This window comes from Chamaea fasciata, unplaced genomic scaffold (genome assembly GCF_029207755.1).
Source record: "Chamaea fasciata isolate MVZ Bird 193981 ecotype frontalis unplaced genomic scaffold, bChaFas1.0.hap1 SCAF_5, whole genome shotgun sequence".
NCBI classification, from domain to species: Eukaryota; Metazoa; Chordata; class Aves; order Passeriformes; family Sylviidae; genus Chamaea; species Chamaea fasciata.
This window is the reverse complement of record NW_027094090.1, coordinates 13,378,696-13,398,901: the sequence shown is the minus strand read 5'-3', so window position 1 is coordinate 13,398,901 and position 20,206 is coordinate 13,378,696. Positions and strand designations below refer to the sequence as shown.

Below are 20,206 nucleotides of genomic sequence, written 5' to 3'. Positions count from 1 at the left end.
AAGCCTGTTCCAATTACAGATCAAATGAGACTTAAATTGTTCACTGGCTCGACAGCTCTGCAGAGAGGATTGCAGTTTTTTCTCTCGCAGGCACCCTCTTCTGCAAATCTGGGGGAGATGTACATTTTCATGCTCCTTTTATGAAGTATCTGGAAACTGTCTTGGAGATACTGTAGGGAAGATGCTCACAATTACAGTACCTTTTTTAAAAGCAAGCAATTTGGACTGCAAACTGCATTTTTGTGTGCACACATTCAGAACCAGCAGAGGAAATACGAAGCTGGGCTGCCTTGCAGGAAGAGGGAATTGAAGGAGGGAAATTTTACCTTCTAGGTAAACAGCTTTTTGTGTGATGTCGTGCACTTTCTGATACCTAAAGCTAATCCTGAATTTCCTCTTTACTGTCCAATTAATGGCTTGATCTCAGACACTTGTATTTTGAAAGCTTTTTTTTTTTTAATCTTTAATTTATCTTTTCCACTATAGAAAAAAAATAATATCATGAAGTAGCAGTAGATGCTGAAGTTTCATCTGATAAAAGTGATCTCCATGTATGGCTAAAGAGTAACACCGTGTTCATAAGATGCTTTGCTATTTCTAGCAGCCAAGAAAACAGAATCTTGCTGATATATTCATGGTTTGCCATCATTGCCTATGGCCAGTTAAAGACCACTGACTTGACTTCCCAAAAATGAATCAGTAGGTTTTTAGCTCTTGTGGGTTTGCTGGAATGATCTACAAGCTGTTCTCATATTTGGAGCTGGGTTTCCCCTCCTTTTTTTGGTTATGCACAAATATTTTGCTTGTAGCACTCCTCTCCTGTTTGTATTCTTTAACATGCTCTAAAAACCACCCATTTTAGAGGGAAGCAGATCACACTGTAACTTCTTTATTCATTGCACTCTCGTTTTTATGCTTCTGTTTTTACCATGGAACTGTTTATTTTAGAAGAAAGTCATTGCTGTGTGCAACCAGGATCTGTTTTATTCTTCCAAATCTGTCAGGATTCACAATTGGAAAAAATGCCAAATACTGATTCCAGAAATATTGGGAGGAGAGTGATACTACACATTCAGACTTCAGAACACAGGAATGTTTATTTCCTGCAAATTTTCTATGCTGTTTTGTTCCTTGAACACTTCCTGAAAGCAACTACTCAAAGCAAATGCAGATCTCTTTTTAAAAGATACTTTCCTAAGCAGAAGAAAGCTAAAGCTGATCATTCAGCAGCAGGTCCCAGTCTGCCCTTTGACAGGAGGATCCATGGCAGACAGTACTGAGCTCTTGTTCTCATTTTGTAATGCACCACAAATGACACAGGCTCGATTCTTTTTTGGGGGGGGGGGGCCGCGGTTTGCTGTTTATGGCTGACACAAAAATATTTAGCTCCAGTCTGTGATCTGTTGTCCCTACAGAAAGGAGAAGAGAAGCTTTATGGGAAGTTGGCCAGCAATAGTAATCAGGATCCAGGAGAACTTGATTTGAGGGTAAGGACACCAGTAGGGATTTGAGATGGGGCACTACCTTCAGCTGTGCCCTTTGCCGATTTCCCAAACATGACATGTTAAGCTCTGAAATTCAGTCTGGGTTTGATTAACTTGGTTGATGTGACATTAACACGGTTGATGTGACACCACAAGGGTAGTTTTTCAGAAAAGCCGTCTATCATGGACAAAGCGTATTTACAGAATCCACAGGTGTGAAGGCCTTTTGGTGTGAGTGGAAAGAATGGCCTGATGAACACGAGTGCAGCCCTGGGAGTCCTGTGTGTGTGTCAGCTCATTTCCAGCCTGGCCCTACTGAGGCAGCCGATGAGATAGTGATGGAGGAGGCATCACTGCAGAAGAGAAACCGTCATCCTTTCCCAGTGGGAAATTTCCTCAGTGCTGATTTGGAGAGCTGTGACACAGGTAAGTGAGATAAGTCACTACTGGAAAATGACTACAACAGGCTCAACATCTTTGCCTTTCCCACGACAGGTACAGAATACATATATATTAAATATAAATACCTATATATATCTTGCCTCAGTTCTAAGCTATTCTCAACAGCCTACACAAGAAACCTTCCCCTCTGGTCAGCTCTGCTCTTAAATTGCAATTATTTGCCTTCCTTTTTCTTTAGTTTTCTCTTATTTTGACCCATTATCAGTTAGTGTGGTTTCTTGGGCATTTGGGGTTTTTGTTGTTTTTATAATCTTGCCTTGAGCTACTCCTTCCATGTTACTTTTCTTTAGGATTTGTATTTGTAACACCAGAAGGGTGTCCTGGTAACTGCTTTTACAAAGTACTGGCTGAAGTGACTACAGTTAGAGTAGATGTGTGGATTTGCAGTCAAGTACAGGAAAAGACAGAGGTTGCTCTTCAGAAACACGAATCTTTGGAGATGCACAATCCATCCTTAATTCTGCTTCCTAACTGCATGCCCACCTTTTTGTTGCTCAAAATATCTATTTGAACCATGGGGTGCCAGAGACACTGAGGCGATGGCAGTGGTGATGGACCTCTGATCTCTCCCAGCCTGTGTAGTGTGAAATCATTCTGCTGGTGCTGCTGGAACAAAAGCATCTGTACTTTGAAGAGCTATGGGCTCAGAGCCATACTTACACACGAAAATACACTGTATATCTCAAAGAATGCAAGCTCAAATAACTTCTTTTTTCCCCTTTGCCTTCAGCAGGAGTCTAACCATAGTTCCAGGAAATCAATTCCATGGCTTTTGAGCCAACTGAGAAGTGGACAGTTCTGTGACAGTAAAGTCTTCTGATATCAAACTAGGCATTTTGTGACTTATTCTTACTTCTCCTTGACTCAGAAACAAGAAGTATTTCTGTAATTCCTGATTTATTTTTCCCAGTACATGATTTCTGGTGGCAGATTCAGCCTTTATTTTGCAGCTGATTGGGGGAAAGAAAAAAAAGAAAGCCAACATTCACAGCTTAGACTGATGACTACAGGCTCTTGTTCTTGTGGAGAGGACTGGGATGGCACAAGTGGTGATCCAGCTACTTCTGCAGTACATCAAGGACAATTTTTGACAGAAGGGCTCAACAAGCTGAGTGGGGCTATGCTAGACATGCTGCTCACACATAAGGAAGGGCTGCTGCGAGCACTGACACCAACACTGCTGCGAGCACTGACGCAGCCTTGGCAGCAGAAACTACAATACAGCAAAGCTTAAGATTCTGAGGGAAGTGAGGAAGATAAATAGTTGAATTGCAACCCTGGAATTCAGGAGAGCAGACTTTGTCTCCTGCAGACATTTTGTTGGCAGAATCCCACAGAAGACTGACCCAGGAGAACTAGCTGAAGCACAGGAAGGGTCCATTCTGATCTGCAGGAAGCTGAGCAGACATGGGAGAAGGCCAGCATGGCTGAAGGGAGAGCTCCTGACTAAGTCAGAGGCAAAAGGCAAGTACACAGACTGTGGAAGAAGGGGTGGACTACCCTAGAGGAAATTAACACTGCCTAGGCATGCTGAAACAGAACCAGGAAAGCCAAAGTTCAGCTGGAGCTGGAATTAGTGAAGGATGTGGAGGACAGTTCCAGTACACTAACATGGAAGGAACAGTAAGTAAAATGTGGGCCCCACTACATGTGGTCAGTGACCCGGTGGCAGAGGACAGAGAAGTGATGGAGGGACACTCATTGCTGCCTTTGCTTCAGGTCTGTGCTCAGAGCTTTGGGCATGGTTTGGGCTGTGAGGTGCTATCCCCAGGACATCTGTGGGAAGGATTGCTTATCCTGCATCTCTAGAAGCCTATGGGAAAAGCTGGGCTTGATTCAAGGATACAGGCTGACACCGTTCCGTGTAGCTGAGCACTGGAACACAGAGCAAATGATGTTGTGGGGTCTCATTCCGGAGACAGTAAAAACTTGACAAGGCTGTGAACAACCTGAGCTGGTCTTTGAAGTTAGCCCAGTTTGAGGAGGAAAGGGAGTTGACCACATGACCTCCAGAGGACAATTTCAACTTAATTATTCTGCTGTTCTGTGCAGTAAAAACAACCAAAAAAATTGGTTCTGGCTGTTGGGATAACAGAAGCTCAGTATTTCTGTAGTTAAGCACTTTCCTCTCTAAGTGTATAGTATAAAACCCCCTGATGAGGAGGTCACCTGTGTCTTAGAAGTCCTTGGGGACACACAGAGGGAAGGTGCAGTGGGTCCCTACAGCTCACCGTTTGCTCCCTCCCTAGCAGAGTGCTTCCCAATGTCCATGCTGAGGAGCAGCAGAGGCAGCCTTAAAGTATCTGCTCTCAGTGGCTCTGTGCACAGGAAGCCTGTGGCACATCTAGGGATCTTTCCCAGCCTGTGTTGCTCCTTTCTTCCTAGACTTCAGTCCTCTGACACTCCCATTTGAAAGAACGTGTCCATCTGCCTGTTTTCCCCTGCCAGACAAATGCTTGTTCTGGAGCCAGCTGCATATCTGACCTGCAGTCCCTGTTTCTCTTCACTACAACTCTCAAAGACTCATTGTAGTCTATTTAGCCCTATTAAATTAGATAAAAGGCTTAAATTACTAGTGATATTCTGTAGAAGGCTCGGCTTCTGTCACAACAGGTATTAAGTCTTTTAAACAAATCTAATTTATATAACCAGGACACTTAAAACACATGAAAATAATTTGGTCCTTTAGTTTTTTATTAAAACTCATTTAGCAGCATCTGTATAATGGAACCAGAATACTTTCAGATGTTTGTCAAATCCTGTTTTTCTCAGCCACTAAAAGTTTAATTTCTCTTACAATAGCCCATGTGAGCTCCTTACAAATTATCCTGACCTATCATACTTTTAGGATCCATATTTATAGCTGATATTATCATCATGTGAACTGAGGATAATAATTTATTACATAAATAATAAATACATGATTCATTATCAGAATATTTTTTTCAAGTAAATAAATTGTGCTTCCTTAATAGTGAAACAGAATTTAAAAAAATACATTTCTAGTTGTAAATTAAATTGGGATTTGCTCTGTTTAGTGAATTTTTTTTAACCTTTCCTCATGGAGACACACTTAAATCTGTAATTCCTGCACTTATTCTTAAAATTTTAGCCTTAATGTGTACTTCATACTAGTTATCTTTGTTAAGTACTAAAGGAGAAACATCCTTTGCCAAATGCTGGTTTCCTTGACCCAAACACTGACCTGCCTACCAACCAGTATTCCACTTGCTCCTTCTTTTCCTGTCAACCTTCCTATCCTTAGGTTCTCATTTTCAAGAATGCATTTTTCACATCTTTATTTCCCCTCTGCTGACCAGCTCTTCTCCCATTTGTACTTCTCCACATTTCAATCTACACTTTCTCCTATGGCTCTTTTATAGGAAAAATTTCTGCTAATGCTTTGTGAACTCTGCAGAAAGGAACAAAACACAAATGCAGGAATGGATTGAGTGACTCTGGAATGTTTTACTTAGGAAAAGGAGGTTTCCATCACTGCTTGGCAACTGTCACAGGAGGCAACTGTTAGAAACCTAGTGTTCCACTAGCCCTAATTGAGACTCAGAGCAGGTAGTAACAGTCAATTTAAAATACTGGAGAATACAGACAGCACATGGCTGTACAATCCCTGCAGCTTTGGATGCTGCCTTTCTCCCACTTTATCTAAGAAAAAATAAGTGAATTCTATTAATGTCTTGTGATAGTTTTGACAAATAGATATATTTAGCGCTAGACTTTTTTTTGGGGAGGGACGCTTGAGTATGGTTCTATTAACAGTGGGTAGTACAGTCAAAAGCTTCTTTGCTGTCTCTGCACAGGCTATGCTGCAAGGCACAGTAATAGTTCTAAAATGTAAACTCTCTTACTCTCAGTTGCTGGCCATTGGTTTTGCACCTTGTACGGGTGTGGAACACCGGGAACATCCTGGCAGCCCCTCGCACCGTGGGGATGAACCAGGGCTGTGCCTGGGAACGGTGAGAGGTGAAGAAGGTGCTACCGCCGGTGGAAGGAAACGTGACCTGAGGTGAGAACTCAGAATCACAGAATGCTCAGGGCCGGTAGGGACCCCTGGAGATCATCCTGTCCAACCCTCCTGCCAAGGCAGGGTCACCTGCAGCAGGTGACACAGGGACATATCCAGGCGGGTTTGCAATGCCTCCAGGGAGGGAGACTCCGCGGCTGCCCCGGGCAGCTGTTCCAGAGCTCCACCACCCTCTACGTAAAGAAGTTCTTCCTCGTGTTGAGGTGCAATTCTTGGCACCGGCCTTTGAGATATTTATATGCATTGCGAGGGGAGATCATTAGTCTTCTCCAGACTAACAGGCCCTCGGCACCTGCTTACGTGTTAAAAAGTCCCGCGTGGAATTTGCTTTCCGCACGAACCGACGCAGAGCCGGGCCGCGGCCGGGAGCGAGGCGTGTCCGTTCCGGTGCTAACGTGACCACTTCCAGGAAAGTCAGTTTTTCCTCCCCGCTTCCCGCTCGCTGGAGCGGAGCGTCCCGCGCCAGGCGCCGCCGCCGCCTCCTCTGCCGGCCCTCGCCCCGCCCCGCGCCCTCACAGCTCCTCAGGCCGCCCCGGCGCCGCGGGATGGCGGCGGGCGAGGAGCAGAGCCGCGAGTACCTGCGGCGGCAGCGGCTGCCCGAGCTGCTGCACCGCCTCGGAGCGCTGCTGCTCTTCCACCGCCCCGGTGCGCACGGGCCCGGCCCCCGAGAGCGCGGCGGCTGCGGCGGCTGCGGCGGCTGCGGCGGCTGCGGCGGCTGCGGGGCGGCCTCCGCTCCCCGCTGAGCGCCCGGTGCCCGCGGGCACTCTCACCTCGTTGCAGAAAGGCCACGCGAGTTCCTGATCCAGGCGCTGGAGAGGGTGAAGGCTGGGAGGCGAGCCGAGGGCGAGTACCCGTTCCTCATGGACGAGGCCAACGTGGAGGCCATGTTCAGCCTGCTGGACGTCCTAGGCCAGGGCCACATCAGGCCGGCGCAGTACAGGGAAGGTGCGTCCACCTGCACCCCGGCTCACACCAAACTGCTTGCTTGCACAGAATTTCAAAAATAGTTTCAAAGTTACCCATCTGTATTCTTTAGAGTTACCCACACAGCTGCCCACACGACCTGGAACTTGGCAAGTTGAAAAAGTTACATGTGGTTAAGTTTCCTACATTTAAGTTACATGTTGTTATGCTACACACGTTTACCTTCTGTTAGATCTAGGCTCCTTTAAATTTAAACTTGTCTTTCCGAAGACTCGCGTAAGAAATTCTCTTTTGTTAACTTCAGCTCTTAAAACTTTGGGATTGAGCACTGAGGATTTGGAGCTAGAAGATGATGAGAATATCACACTGGATGTATTCAAGGAAGGAATGTAAGTTTAATTGAAATTGTGGGGTTTTTGGGGAGGGTAGATATGCAGATATTTTACTGAGATTGATTTTTTTATTTACAAAGCTACATAATTAAAGGACTTGCTAGTTTAAGCTTGACTGTGTCACTTTGTATTGCAAGATTTAAAAAAGGTCAGTTACTGCCTGACCTTCTTTCCTTGCTGTAAGGTGAACCAAACTCCATGCCCACCACCACCTCAGTTTCAGGATCCTCTCACGGTACCTGCTCCTGAAGTCAGAGCAAAGGTCATCAGGCAGCCCAGGGGTTAAAATAATGATTTAGAAGTGTGGAACAGTGAGGCCCTGTTGTCTTCTTTGTCAGGGGTGGTACCACAGCTGGACATTAAATAGGTCCAGTGTTCAAATTCCTCAGTCAAGATATGGTTCTAGGAGCAAATTTTTAGTAACTGTTGCAAGTGCTGAAAGATAATGAACTAATTATCCTCATTATCTAACTAGAGATTTTCTTTTTGTGTCTTAGGAAGAAAAAGATGCTGGAGAGCTGGTCTGTGTATTAGTTTGAGCAGTGGTCTGCTATATATATTAAAAACAGATATCTTCCCCAATTTTTCTTCTGATCTGACAGCTGTGAAGAGTCAACTTTAAGCAATATTCTCTTTTTCTCATCTCCCCCACCCTTCAGAGGAGCAATCAGCTGCAAAGGACAAGTGACAAGAACATGTTCATGTCTAGCCAGCACTGGAGGGAGTATCATTAAGAATTGCTGTTCTTAATAGAATTAGATGGTTTAAAAAAGAAGTAGAGAACTTTTATGCAACTGAAATAGTATTTTGTAGTTTTCTCCTTCAGGTTATAGTTTACAGTAAAGGATTGTTACCTGTTGGCTCACTACTACTGAATAAAATTAAGTTGGTTTTTGGGCTTGTGCTGGATTTTTGGTTTTCGGGTATTTTTAAAGAAAAAACAACTTCAACAAGTTATGACAAATATCCACAGGTAAAGGTAGTTAGCACTTCCAAGTGGTATTTGCAAACTTAGCACACAATATGCAATTTATAAAGAGAAACTTTTTTAAAAAAATTAGATTGTTTTTTCTTTGCAAAACTATCTTAATTTGTGTGAAGAAAACGTGTGAGTGACATATTCCTTCCTTCTACATTGATTATATACATTTTAATACAGAACATCCATCACCTGGAATTTGGAGATGTAAAACATCTGTGTTTAACTGAAGACTGACCACTTCACAGGGAACATTAGCCCATGTTGTACAAAAATGCATTTACACTGTAAATACTCTGTGTTCCTTAGAATGGTACAGCAAACACTGGCAAGGCAGACTATTCATTAGAGATGAACACAGTTTTAGCTTCCAAATGCAGTGGCAAGGTGGCCATGGAAAATAAGATCTGCACACTTCAACACCAAGTCAAGTAACATTTTGAAATTTTTTTGGAACTGTATAGAATAAGGCGTAAGATAAGGTTAAAGCAATCTCTCAGCATACAGAAATGAAAGAAATAAGTATATTACAAGATATTTGCTTTTGCTTGGAATTAGTAATGTAGACCAAGTTCTTAACCATTTCTGAAGAAGTCTTTATTTTCCTGTATTTGGCCAACTAGCCCTCAAATTGAGAAGAATCTCAACATCCCTTTGAGCCAGTTTATAAACTCCCAGTTCATTTAGTGCTGCTGTTGCAGATGGCTGGCTTGGCTTTAATGGTTCATTTTCTGAAGCTGACTGTAGGACATCCTTCAGAAGCAAGGCAGAGCCAATATTCAGGTTCAGGATAATGCAGGCTTCTTTTATGCTAGAGGAAAAGTTACATGGATTAATGTAAGCAGCACAAATTTAAATGTAACAAAAAATGTTCCATGCTCCATGTTGGTTTAAAAATACTCAGATTTCAGCCCCAATTAGCTGAGGATTTTGATGCTGGACTCTTTAGGAGACTGTGGGCTAGTGAAAAAAACTAACCAGAAAAGAGTAGCAGCTTCTCATCTGTGACTGCAACCCAGGACAATCCTGAGGAGGAACATAGTTTAAAGTAATCTTTCTAACAATTAAGTTTATTGTGTTGTAACTGCATCTTTGACTGCTTTATTTGGCCCAGGTTTCAGAGGTTTGTGCTACTTAATATTCCTTCCATAATTTTATCTAGACATTCTGACTGCACAAAATACTCCAAGACACATGCCACAGTCTGTTGCTTTCTGAGTACATGCTGCAGAATCAGCTTTCCTAGTTGAAAACATCAGATGCATGAATGATCCACACATTTAAAGTGCAGATCAAAACTGTGAAAAAAATCTTGGTTTTAAGTAAGACACTTGTATTTCTCTGGACACTCACTTCTGAAATACCAGCAGATCAGAAGCTTGCCTACTTACTGCTTGAAGTAGTTTTCTGGCCTCTTGCAGTAGTGTGAAAATAAGGGGAACAAATTGCGACTCATGTCAAACTGGAGCTGCGCTGCTCCTCCTTCATTGAAATGGTTTGCCATAATGATCTACAAACACAAAGAGGTGCATCTGCTGTTTAAGCCAGTCACTGACACCTACATGGCATAGCACAGGTCACACTGATACCCACTTCCTGATAGATGTACAGATCCACTTTCTCTGCAAGCATTTGCCAGAAAATTTTGAACAGGGAGTGGCAGAGCTGCTGCTCCAGTTGTAGCAAACGGTCTCGCAGCGTCTGTAGCATGGGGCACGCGGTGCTCGACAGAGACATCACTGCCTGCTCTGCTTGGGAGGGTAAAGACAGCCACCTGAAAGAACCATTGCACTGCAATTAGAATGAAATTATTCATATTACAACAACTGAAGTTAAAATTACCCTTTAAAAAAATCTTACCCATTTACAATGTTTCAGAGACAATCCTTTCCCACTTCTAATCTAAAAGTTATCAGTCTAATGCTATGTTTGAATTTCATTTAATATTAAACTCATGCTTTAGTTGTAAATCTCTGAACGTGTCATTCTAGGGAAGCCCATCTAACCTGAAAATCATTGAGTTCTATTCCTTTTATGAAGTACTTCAGAAATTCTACTCAAGAGAAAACGTTCAAGAAGCCCTAGGAGTCTGTGAAGACAGAACAGTCATGACAAGCTATTTTACATAAAATCTTCAATACTACGATGAAGAAAATAATTCCTGCTCAAAATAGAAAACTCGAATGATCCAGAATCTTTCCTAGGGTTTTTAACTAATGCATCCACTAATTGAGGAACTACTTTATAAAATATAGCATGACAATGGTCCCAGGGTAAGAATAAAGAGAATTTTCCAGAACTTTTTATCTTGCACCTTTCCTACTCAAGAAAAAAATACTGCCTATAATCTATTCTTGCCTTTACCTACCTCAGTATTTTTAACAGGGAATAATACTGTAAGATGTGAAGAGATTAAATAAACAGAATCACCTCTCTTTTTTGTACAGCTTTGCCGCATCTTTGACCTCTCTGAAGACGTGATCTACTTGTCGGGTCAGCATGTCGTGCTTCAGGCGCTCCAGGAGGTTGATCATGTCATCAAAGACAGAGCTCTCCATGGACGCCAGCTGGCCCAGCTGGAGCTGGCTCACCGTGTCACTTTCTGCACCAACCTCCAGCTCGGCCTGCTGCAGCTGCAAGAAGAACTAGGCAAACAAAACCAGAGGGGAGCACCACAGAAAATAATCTTACCCCTTGATCTCTTCATTGGTACGTTGTTAGGCACAGTTCTAGAAAACACTCCCCTCTGGCACATTTATAAAATTAAAAATTTAAGATTTTAAAAACAGGTTTTTATCTTTCACTGTGGTCCTGATTTAGTAAAAACAAAACATGGTGGTTTAATCCTAGTGATGGAACTCATAGGGTTTCAGATACAACAGCAGATAGGTAAAGGGAACAGATCTAAAGATATACTGAAAAGTTACTTTAAGATTGACAGCAACATGCCTTTAAAAAACCCTACCTTGGCTTCTTTAAGATTTGCAAAAGTAAACTTTAATTGTATTTTTTATCAATGATTATTCACTGAATCATAAATCTACTGTGCTGACAACAACAAGAAAATGAATTGAGGTTATCAAGATCAATGTGACATTGTGGTTACAACTTGTTGGTTTTGCTTTAAAGCAGATGCACTAGTAGATGCAGTTATACAACATGAAGGCTGTTCTATCAAGTCAGGAGTAGCCCCTGCTAGAGCCACAGCTTCCTGTGAAGACAGTAAGAATTTGGAGGCTGCCCACAGCACACGCAATGTCTTGTTCTGCACACTCTGTGTGTAACAGGTTTTTTGACCTTTAGCACCAATAGCCATAAAAAAGCTGAAATTCTGCACTAGGCCCTGCTGCCACCAGGCTGTTGTACAGCAGTCACTAATTCCCAGTTATCAGTGATGGCCTTTGTGGGCCACATCTGAACCGTGCTGCAACACAGATACCCACATGGGATCTGTCTCAGCTCTCCTGCCATGGAAGGAGTTCAAGCACCAGCAAAGGCTGCTGCTTGGGTTCACAGATCTCCAACATCAAATCAATTTTTTTTAACAATAAAAAGCATGTAAAAGAAACTACTTTTTGGGGTCTCTTCAGATTATTCCATTTCCCTGTCTTTGCATTTTCCTAGAAAGTTTGTAATTGGCAGCTTAGGCCTCAAACAATAACCTGTCATTTATACATATTTTGCTAAATCTGAATTTATATCTCATTCTACTTTTTCAGTAATTAATTCTCCTGAATACACCTAAAAAGTGCTGAGAATAAAATGTTCGTAATGAAACAAATATCCAAAAGCCATTTTTTTTTCCCCAAAAGAAGAATAATTACTTACTACATTGTCAGCCCAGTCTGCCAACACTGTTGCTATGTAGTTGACAGCATTAAGGATTGCACAGTACCGGAATCCTAAGGAAGCTCTTGTCTCCTCCTTCATTACTTGCGTTAATCGTATCCTGAAATCATCAACTAACTCTTTCTGTAGGCTCAGGAACTGGAGTTTTCTGGAAGCTGTTGGAAGATTCTTATACCTGTCTGGAAAGGCATTAATAAAAATTTTTTAGACTTTCCAACACTTAATAAAAACTTTTCAAAAATAAACATTACAGGCATCTTACTGTACCACCTCATGCCTATGAGAACACAGTATTGAAAACAGCTGATATTTTAATGTTTTCAGGGAAACTGCCCATGTAAAAGCTCAACATGGAACGACTTTCTTCCCCCTCCTGAGTCCATGAGCAGTTTGTATTCTAACACGAAGCAATGTGTGTTAATACCACGCCCTCCAGTGTGGCCCCTAAAGCATCCTCAGAGAAAGACAAAGCCACTGAAGATGCAATTGTCTCATGAAAACATACTTGCTCTTATGCACCACTGCAAAAAAAGAGAAGTTACTTAATAGCTTCTGAATTGTCACAGATTCAAAAGGACTATTGGGATTTATTGTTGCATTGCAACAAATTACTTTCTGCCAACTATGAGAGACTATGGTAAATATCAAATGTATATTTTTAATTATTATTTTGCAAGCATGTCACTAGGTCAAGATTATCCGTGCATGAACTAGTGTCCAAAATACAAAATGAACAGGAAGCTTTTATTAAACTGCAAACATCACAACTTTGCAACATTATTTGGTGACTACTGCTGACAATGAATACTTAGTAAATTATTTAGTAAAGAAATCTGTTAGCTGAAGGTTTTTTACTGTTCATTACAAACAAGAGCAATGCCCCTATAATTACCTGTTATAACTAACAAGAGAGTCATAAAAGTTTCAGCACAGTCTGGAACTTTCATTTCATCTACATCACTGATATCTTTGTACTGTGATATCCATGCAGCTTCTGATGAAAGCATAGAGTCCATTTTCTGAAGAGCAACTGAGATGCAAAAAACTTGTCAGTTAAGTTTTTAAGTTTAAAGTAAGTTAAGTTTTTTAACAAAACTCCCTCTAAAACATATTGACATAAAAGCCCTACCTCTAGTAAGTAAAATGTTGCATTTTCAGGTTCTAAAAACTATTGACAACTCATTTCATACGAAACCAGCTTCAATGTATCCACATCTGCAATGCTGCTGACAGAGTTAAATCTCAGAATTGATGAAGGGGTTGGTTTTGTTTTTTAATAGTTGGCTTGCTCCTTTCCAATAAATGTCTTCTTCAATTCTCAAAAACTAACACCTCGCCCTTATTTCAATTTAAAGTCCACCTCTGTCTGCACACACATAACATTTGTCTAAAAATAAACCCACTTGATTACATACAGCTTAGGGGCAAGAGTCCCACAAAATATAGAAGCACTGTTGAAGCCTAATCAATTTTTATTCAGAATAATTACAGAGCATAAAAATACATGTGTTTTTGGTAGTAGCCCAGTCCAAGTGACTTATCCTATTTAAGAAGGGTAGCTGTGTAAGTAGACACATACTTTCTGACTATGCAATATAAAGGCCAACAAAAATGCACTGGAAGTCTTACATTTTTTTTCCACAGTTAGCCACCTTTGGAAGCAGGATTCTTCTGACAGAATATGCATGCAGCTGGGAAAGCTGCTGAGATAACCATGAACGCTGTATAACTCTCTCTCAAATAGAAGTACCTCATCCACAAGGTGACAAAACAGTGTATCATCATACAACAGGCAGGGGATATCAGCAGCCAGCTTCTCCAAAATCAGCATTACTAGAGCACGAGAGAATTCAAGCTTTGGAAAGGAAAGAAGTGAATGTTAGAGACAGGAAGTACCGATTTGTGCAAACATGTACACAAGAAACTGCTACTGGACTAAGTCTCACCATGTACATGTTTCAGTGGAAATGGGCCTATACAAATATCTATCAGAAGCTGACTTAGATATTTATATTTACATTTAAAAACCGTTTAATTACTTACCCCAGCATTCACTGAAGATCCTGCCTTGTCCAGAATTGGCTGGATTTTGTCATCAAGGAACTTGGAATGATTTCCAATCCACATAAGTACTTGTGTTAAATACCACTCAGGCTTATTTAAAAAAAGAAAAGAAACTATTAAATGCATCCAAACATTTATTCAAGTGCTACTAGTATTGTAGACAAATTTCTAAAAATACAACTCTCTTTCCCTGCCTTCTCTTAATCTTAGGTCACACAAGTCTTTCACTCTGTTTTATTTAACTTTCATTTATATAAAAGCATTGTCAGAAAAATATTTCTGGATTTTCATTATCTTAAATGTACCAAATACTGTGTTCCTCAAGCAAAAGTTTCATTTTTATTTCTCCTTTCTCTACTGTTTTCTCACTCATGAGAGCCTTGTTTCTGCTTCATATACTACTTCTTGTTCTCCTGTGTGGCCCTTATTTCTTGGTACAACAAAATGGATGTGCTCCTGAGAAAAGCTCTGCTCTTATTGTTATTGTACCTAACCTCAGCCCCGCCTTTCCCCTAGAAGTGGGGAATCTATCATCTTCTCATTTCACATTTTAATGCCCTTATGCTTTTTCAGTTTCCACACCTAAAAATATGGGCTGCAGGTTTTGATGAACACCTCTTTCAGTGTTAGTGCAACTGGAAGCAGTTCCTGTTTCCCTCACTCCCAACAGCTACAGAACCTTCTGCTGAGGTGCACTCACGTTTCGGGTGTCTGTTTCTCACCTCTGTATTAATTTTCACTTGTCTCATTAATTTTATCATGCTTGGGTTGTTGATTTTTTTTTTGACACTCCTTCCCCAGCTGGGCAAGGTCATTGTGAACTCTGAGCCTCTCATCTGAAATACTGTTAATCCTGTTCAGGTTGCTGTCTTTTAAATATTTTACATTGGTATTTTCTTTATTGCATTAGCCGAGTAATTACTAAACAAAACAAAACAAAACAAAACAAAAAAAGAAAAAAAAAAAGAAAAAACAAAACAAAACAAAAAAAACAACCACAACCCAAATTTCAGCAATGCCCTGTTGAAATATCTTTCTGACCAGACACTAGGTTCCCTGTAAACTTTTCTGAACAAGTTCTTCTTTTTTAAATAGTTGTTCCCCAACTGTTGTTTGCAAATTCAGTGTGTTGCACATAATTTTCCCCTATGCTTTTAAAATAATTTTATTCATATCTAAAACACCTCTTTCCCACTAAAATACACAACAGTATTTTAAAAAGCTCTGTAGTAGTATCTGTCAAGATTGCAAATGTATTTAGATTTACACAAGATGGTGATCATAAGCAGACTTGTGCAACAGGACTGTTACAAAAACAGCTCTCAGACTCTGCTCCAGATGTGTTACAGTGGCATTAATGCAATGAAACCCATTCCAATGGTAATTCTCAGACAAAAATCCTCCGTCTTTGAAGGCAATTCACACAAAAAGTGAGTCAGTTTCCAACTGGTAAACTCAGCATCTCTTGTTTCATTTCAATTAAAAAATTCAACACATTAAAAAAAAGAATTATTTAACAGTACCTTTAGGCTAATCACGTTTCATATCCTAACTGCAGAATCCAGCATTTTCAGTTACATGAAGGTAGCAAAACACAATGCCAAACTTCAAAGTCACAGCCTTTGAGCTCAAGAAATACAGAACAGTGCAAAACCATTTGCAATAAGACAGAGGAAATTAATCAAAACTTATGAACAGATGGGAGTCAGTCTAAGATTGTAATAATGCTTTGTTATGAAGGATCTGGGCAAGGGAAAAATATTGCCTCACCAAGAGAAAATGCCTGTGCCTCTGAAAGGTCTCCAAGTGCAAACTTGATGTCTGTCCACACTTAGGTAGGCACAAGAACTGCAGTTTTGAAAAATCCTAATTTTGGAAAGCGTGAAATCTACACAATTAAATACAGCAATCTAGAGGTTGCTTACAAAGCAATTTAGAAATGTCAAACCACTTTCTCCCATACCTTGTTAAGAACATTGGTTTGTTTATTTCCAGTGAAATGATACTTGAATCTTTTCTGAAGAGGATTCAGCATGATCTGTATGGGAAGGACAATTGGTGGGGAAGGGGGTAAAGGGTACTTTTCTGGCAGTTGTTTAGGTTTGGTTAACAGCTCATCTCTAAGTGTGACAGTCAAGGATGGTCACAAGTGTTGAATTACCTCAGCATCATCATTTCAATAGAATGGGCTTATAGGAATGAACACTGCTTAGTTCTACACCATTGACTGAAGGCAGCATTATAAAAACAATGCAATTCCTCAAATTGAAAAGATACTCAAAAAAATCCACTTTATGCAATATTAAATATAACTTAGGCCTTTGGGGATTATTTATTCAATGAAATACATGTCCCTTAAGTCTGTTTGATTTAGGAAACTTAGAGGAACCCAGCAAATCACAATAGTCAGAAACATACACAGTGGCTGTCCAAGAGACACAGTCATTCATATTTGTTAAAGGAGGATAAAGACTCCCGGGATTAATAAATGCAACATATGATTTCCCATTTTCATGTAATGGATTTAAGTGAGCCACTCTGCCAAACCAAAATTGTTACCAGCTCAGGATTGTATACAATGGCCTTGCATCTTTCCACTACATGATTAAAAAAAATAAAAGCCACAGTCACACACATACAAAGGCTTAGTTGAGCTTTAGTTTTAACTAATTTTTTGTGAATTATTTAATTCATAAAAATCAGGGACAGAATGAGCAGCAGTGCCCTCTGAGCAACCTCAAGGCAGACTATGATTGCTGCACAACAGAAATTCTCCTGCAGTCTCCCCTTTTTGTAAATTCTCCTTTCAAGACGTGTATGTTTAGTTTTCCCTCTTTTCCTTCTGGGGTGGGACATATTAAAGTAATTAAAGCTGACTTCACATAAGGCTGTAAAAGGAAAAGCATTAACTGTGTCTAATAAAACACACATCACCATTTTTCCATTAACACGCATGGGTAATGGTACCAAACAGTGTACTGCCAAATCTTCATGCAACCTGAACAGTCAGCTACCACGAGAGTACTGGATCTGATGACTTGGAGTTAAAATGTTGCTACTGACGGAATGGACAACTTTGGCACTTGGCATTTTCTAAATGCCAAAAAAACCCCAAAAAACCAACCAACCAACCAACCAACCAACCAACCAACCAACAAACCCCCACAACATTCTAATGTTAATACGAAGTGACATAAATTGTGTTTAGGGGGAATAAAATTTTAAATAAATCTCCTGAGAATGTGCGTCTCCAACAGTTTTTATTCTTGCTAAAATACACCGCAAGGATTTAAAAGGATACGAGGTTTGCAGTTTCAGAAGCTGAGAGAACAGCATCTCCAGGTTGTTATACACCTCAGGAGCGTTGGCTGGTGCAGCAAGGCCGAACGCCTGGGACTGAGGGGGCCCCACGAAGGGCCAGCGCAGCTGTGTCAGCACCTCCTCAAAGTCGCTGCAACACAAAATGAGCACTGGGACATGAACTCACAGTACAACCTAACGGTGAGTTACTGTGAACATAACAGTCACAGTATCTCTCTCACCTTGTCAATTTATCCTTAAGGATTTTATGCCAGAATTTAACAGTGGATCTCACAAAAGCAAGAAGATGAGAACAAGATGACTCCTGAAGTTTAATATCCAGTTCTGCCATGAATGCTAGGGTACTGGCTGCCTCTGGAACATTGTTGGTCATCAGATATTGCTGAATGCTATCACTATAAAACACAAAAAAGTCAAGGCCAAATGTTCATTAATGATAACAGAAAAGAATCATTTGTATATTGAAAAGTCAAGACAAAACTTTCTTGAATTTAAAATACTTTAATAAAGGGATAAACCAGGTTACCATTCTCAGAACATACACAGAATACTCAGAAACTTTACCTCAGCTCTTCTATGCGAGAAATCCACTTGAGGTAGGCCAGGTGCCGCTCGATCTCTTCTACCTGGCCGATCAGTGCATCGAGGTCCTCCATCCACGGCTGAGCTGTCAGCAAGTGCCTGTTGATGGACTCAGACAGAACAGTTTCCTCCTCTAGAAGCTGATTCAGAGACTTTTTGGAATCTTCTGCATTCTTTAAGGCATTCTGAATTCTTTTAGGGACTTCTGATGAAACTGTAAGTACCTGCATTGACAGAAAAGTATTAGGGCAGACATAAAAGCACTGCACTGTGTAGAGCAGTACCATTTGAGATACTGATACATTTCATTTCCTTTCATATTCTTAATCAGTCACACAGCATGCTCAGAAGAAGAAAAAAAATAAAACAGAAAGATGCTTACCTGTTCTTCTAAGTGCTTTTTGTTTTCAGATAGCTTTTCAATCAGGCTGTCCAGCTTCCCGAGGGAATCATAGTCATTTCCAAGTTCTCTTTCCACAAATTCAGAAACATAGTATGGAATATCACAGTGGTCTAGATCTCTAGTGACTTCTTTCTTTCTAACAGCAACGCTTGCCATGTTTTCTTTCTCTGCAATACTGAGTATACGATTTCTAATTAGCCAACACTAAGACAGCACAAACAAATATTATCTACTGAGGAATAAAACTGCATGAAAAGCTGGGCAGTTCAATCTAAACTGAGACTGAAATTTTATAGTCGTGAATTATACTGCTTTAAGTGAGACAATTTGCTGGCTTAAGTCTAATCTGAGGTCTGGTAAAACCTTGCCTACATGTCCAACTGGTGATTTATTATATTTTAACTACCAAAGAGAAACATATCTGTTAATTTCTTCCTTCCCCAAAAGCATGGCTTCCATTGAAAATAGTTCAATAAATATGCAGTTCCTATATATATAATATAAAAAGCTTAACTTCAAAAAAAATTATAAAATGCGAAGGATGATAATGTTCCACTTTCCCTTTTCACAAGTCTAGGATATTTCAGAGATACCAACTCATGACTAATGTGTTATTAGCAAAGTATCCATGTGGGCCTAACAATAATTTGGAAAGTAAATGAATAACTAAAATATTTACCAAAAAATCCCCACAGAGTATGACATAAAAGACACTTGCTGATCTACACAATTGTCAGCATCCAGAGAAACCTGACATTGAGAGGATGTTCACAGGGAAACAAAAAAGGCAACAATGACAACTGCTTGACTAGTTTAATCCTCAACTTCTTTTTAAAGTGATACTTTCAAAAGAGCATTTAAAAATAAAAAACCTATACAGTTGCACTTCATCTGCTACAAGGTTTAATTAAGTTAGAGTTCCTATTAAAGTGACAAGTGAGTCAGTTTAATAGTGAGAAAGTAAGTGGAGCAGCTGATGAGCCAGAATTGTAGAGGCAATAGAGAGCACTAGGAAGAACAAACTGGGTGACGAAGGGTGCTGCAGAGCAAGAAGCGAATAAAGAAAGCAGAATAGTAAAACTCCTGTTTGCAGCAATGTAAACATAATTCGGCAGGAAAAAACCAAGCGGCGCTCTTTTCATACTTAGCGGAGAGGATCGGGTTATAGGAAAGAGGAACAGGACTCTGGGCGCACCCCTGCCAGCCTGCTCAGCCCCGCGGCTCAGCACCCACCTCGGCCAGAGGGCCGGGCCCTTCCACGGGCCGGCTGAAGGCTCTGCGGGCTCCGGGAGGCGGCCAGCGAAGCGCCGCCGACCACGGCCCGGGCTGGGCGGGCAGGCAGCCCCTCAGCCCGGCGGCGGCGGCTCGGCGAGCGCTTCTTCCCGCGGCACGGGCGCCGGCCGACGAGCAGCGGCCTCTCCTCGCAGGATGGCGCCGCGGGGACGGGAGGGCCGCGGGTGCCGGCGCCCGGAGCCCTCGGCGAGCTCCCCGCGGCCGCAGCGCCGCCCCCGCCGTCAGCGGCACGGCGGCTGAGGGAGCGCGGGGCGCAGGCGCGGCGCCGCCCCGGCCGCACGGCCCGTTGGCTGCGCGGGGCCCGAGCGGCAGCGCGGCCTTGCGCCTCGCGGCCTCCGCGCCCCGTCCGCACGCCGCCGCCGCGGCCGGCGGAACGACGAGCAGCGCAGGCTTTGCAGTTGGCGGAAAAGG

General features: G+C 41.5%; 2 protein-coding genes across 3 annotated transcripts; one reads left to right on the top strand and one right to left on the bottom strand.

Annotated features, from left to right (window-relative positions):
* The first annotated feature begins 6,465 nt into the window (after positions 1–6,465).
* Positions 6,466–10,818, top strand: EFCAB10 (EF-hand calcium binding domain 10). 2 transcript variants are annotated; one of them, XM_066182877.1, is made up of 4 exons: positions 6,466–6,633; positions 6,769–6,933; positions 7,217–7,301; positions 10,731–10,818. In XM_066182877.1, exons 1-4 carry the CDS (start codon positions 6,534–6,536, stop codon positions 10,762–10,764), a joined length of 384 nt encoding a protein of 127 aa, XP_066038974.1. In that variant the 5' UTR covers positions 6,466–6,533; the 3' UTR covers positions 10,765–10,818. The 2 variants fall into 2 exon arrangements, with proteins under 2 accessions (XP_066038974.1, XP_066038973.1); XM_066182876.1 differs by lacking the exon at positions 10,731–10,818 and adding an exon at positions 7,802–8,213 and having other exon boundaries at positions 6,468–6,633.
* Positions 8,794–19,969, bottom strand: RINT1 (RAD50 interactor 1). Its single transcript, XM_066182866.1, has 14 exons — positions 19,736–19,969; positions 18,482–18,677; positions 18,082–18,323; positions 17,739–17,912; positions 17,498–17,647; positions 16,160–16,316; positions 14,176–14,286; positions 13,762–13,987; positions 13,025–13,162; positions 12,112–12,311; positions 10,714–10,928; positions 9,877–10,057; positions 9,675–9,793; positions 8,794–9,094 (listed from the first exon to the last, which is right to left on the bottom strand). The coding sequence occupies exons 2-14, from the start codon at positions 18,656–18,658 to the stop codon at positions 8,881–8,883; spliced, it is 2,304 nt and encodes a 767-aa protein (XP_066038963.1). The 5' UTR covers positions 18,659–18,677; positions 19,736–19,969; the 3' UTR covers positions 8,794–8,880.
* Between the last annotated feature and the right edge of the window lie 237 nt (positions 19,970–20,206).

Coding starts and splice junctions, on each gene's coding strand:
- EFCAB10 (XM_066182876.1), top strand. CDS start 6,534: ATGGCGGCGGGCGAGGAGCAGAGCCGCGAGTACCTGCGGCGGCAGCGG. Junction 6,934..7,216: donor GCCGGCGCAGTACAGGGAAG/GTGCGTCCACCT, acceptor TGTTAACTTCAG/CTCTTAAAACTTTGGGATTG. Junction 7,302..7,801: donor GATGTATTCAAGGAAGGAAT/GTAAGTTTAATT, acceptor TTTGTGTCTTAG/GAAGAAAAAGATGCTGGAGA.
- RINT1 (XM_066182866.1), bottom strand. CDS start 18,658: ATGGCAAGCGTTGCTGTTAGAAAGAAAGAAGTCACTAGAGATCTAGAC. Junction 17,913..18,081: donor TCTCGCATAGAAGAGCTGAG/GTAAAGTTTCTG, acceptor TGTGTTTTATAG/TGATAGCATTCAGCAATATC. Junction 10,929..12,111: donor CAGACTGGGCTGACAATGTA/GTAAGTAATTAT, acceptor TTGTTTGCCTAG/TTCTTCTTGCAGCTGCAGCA.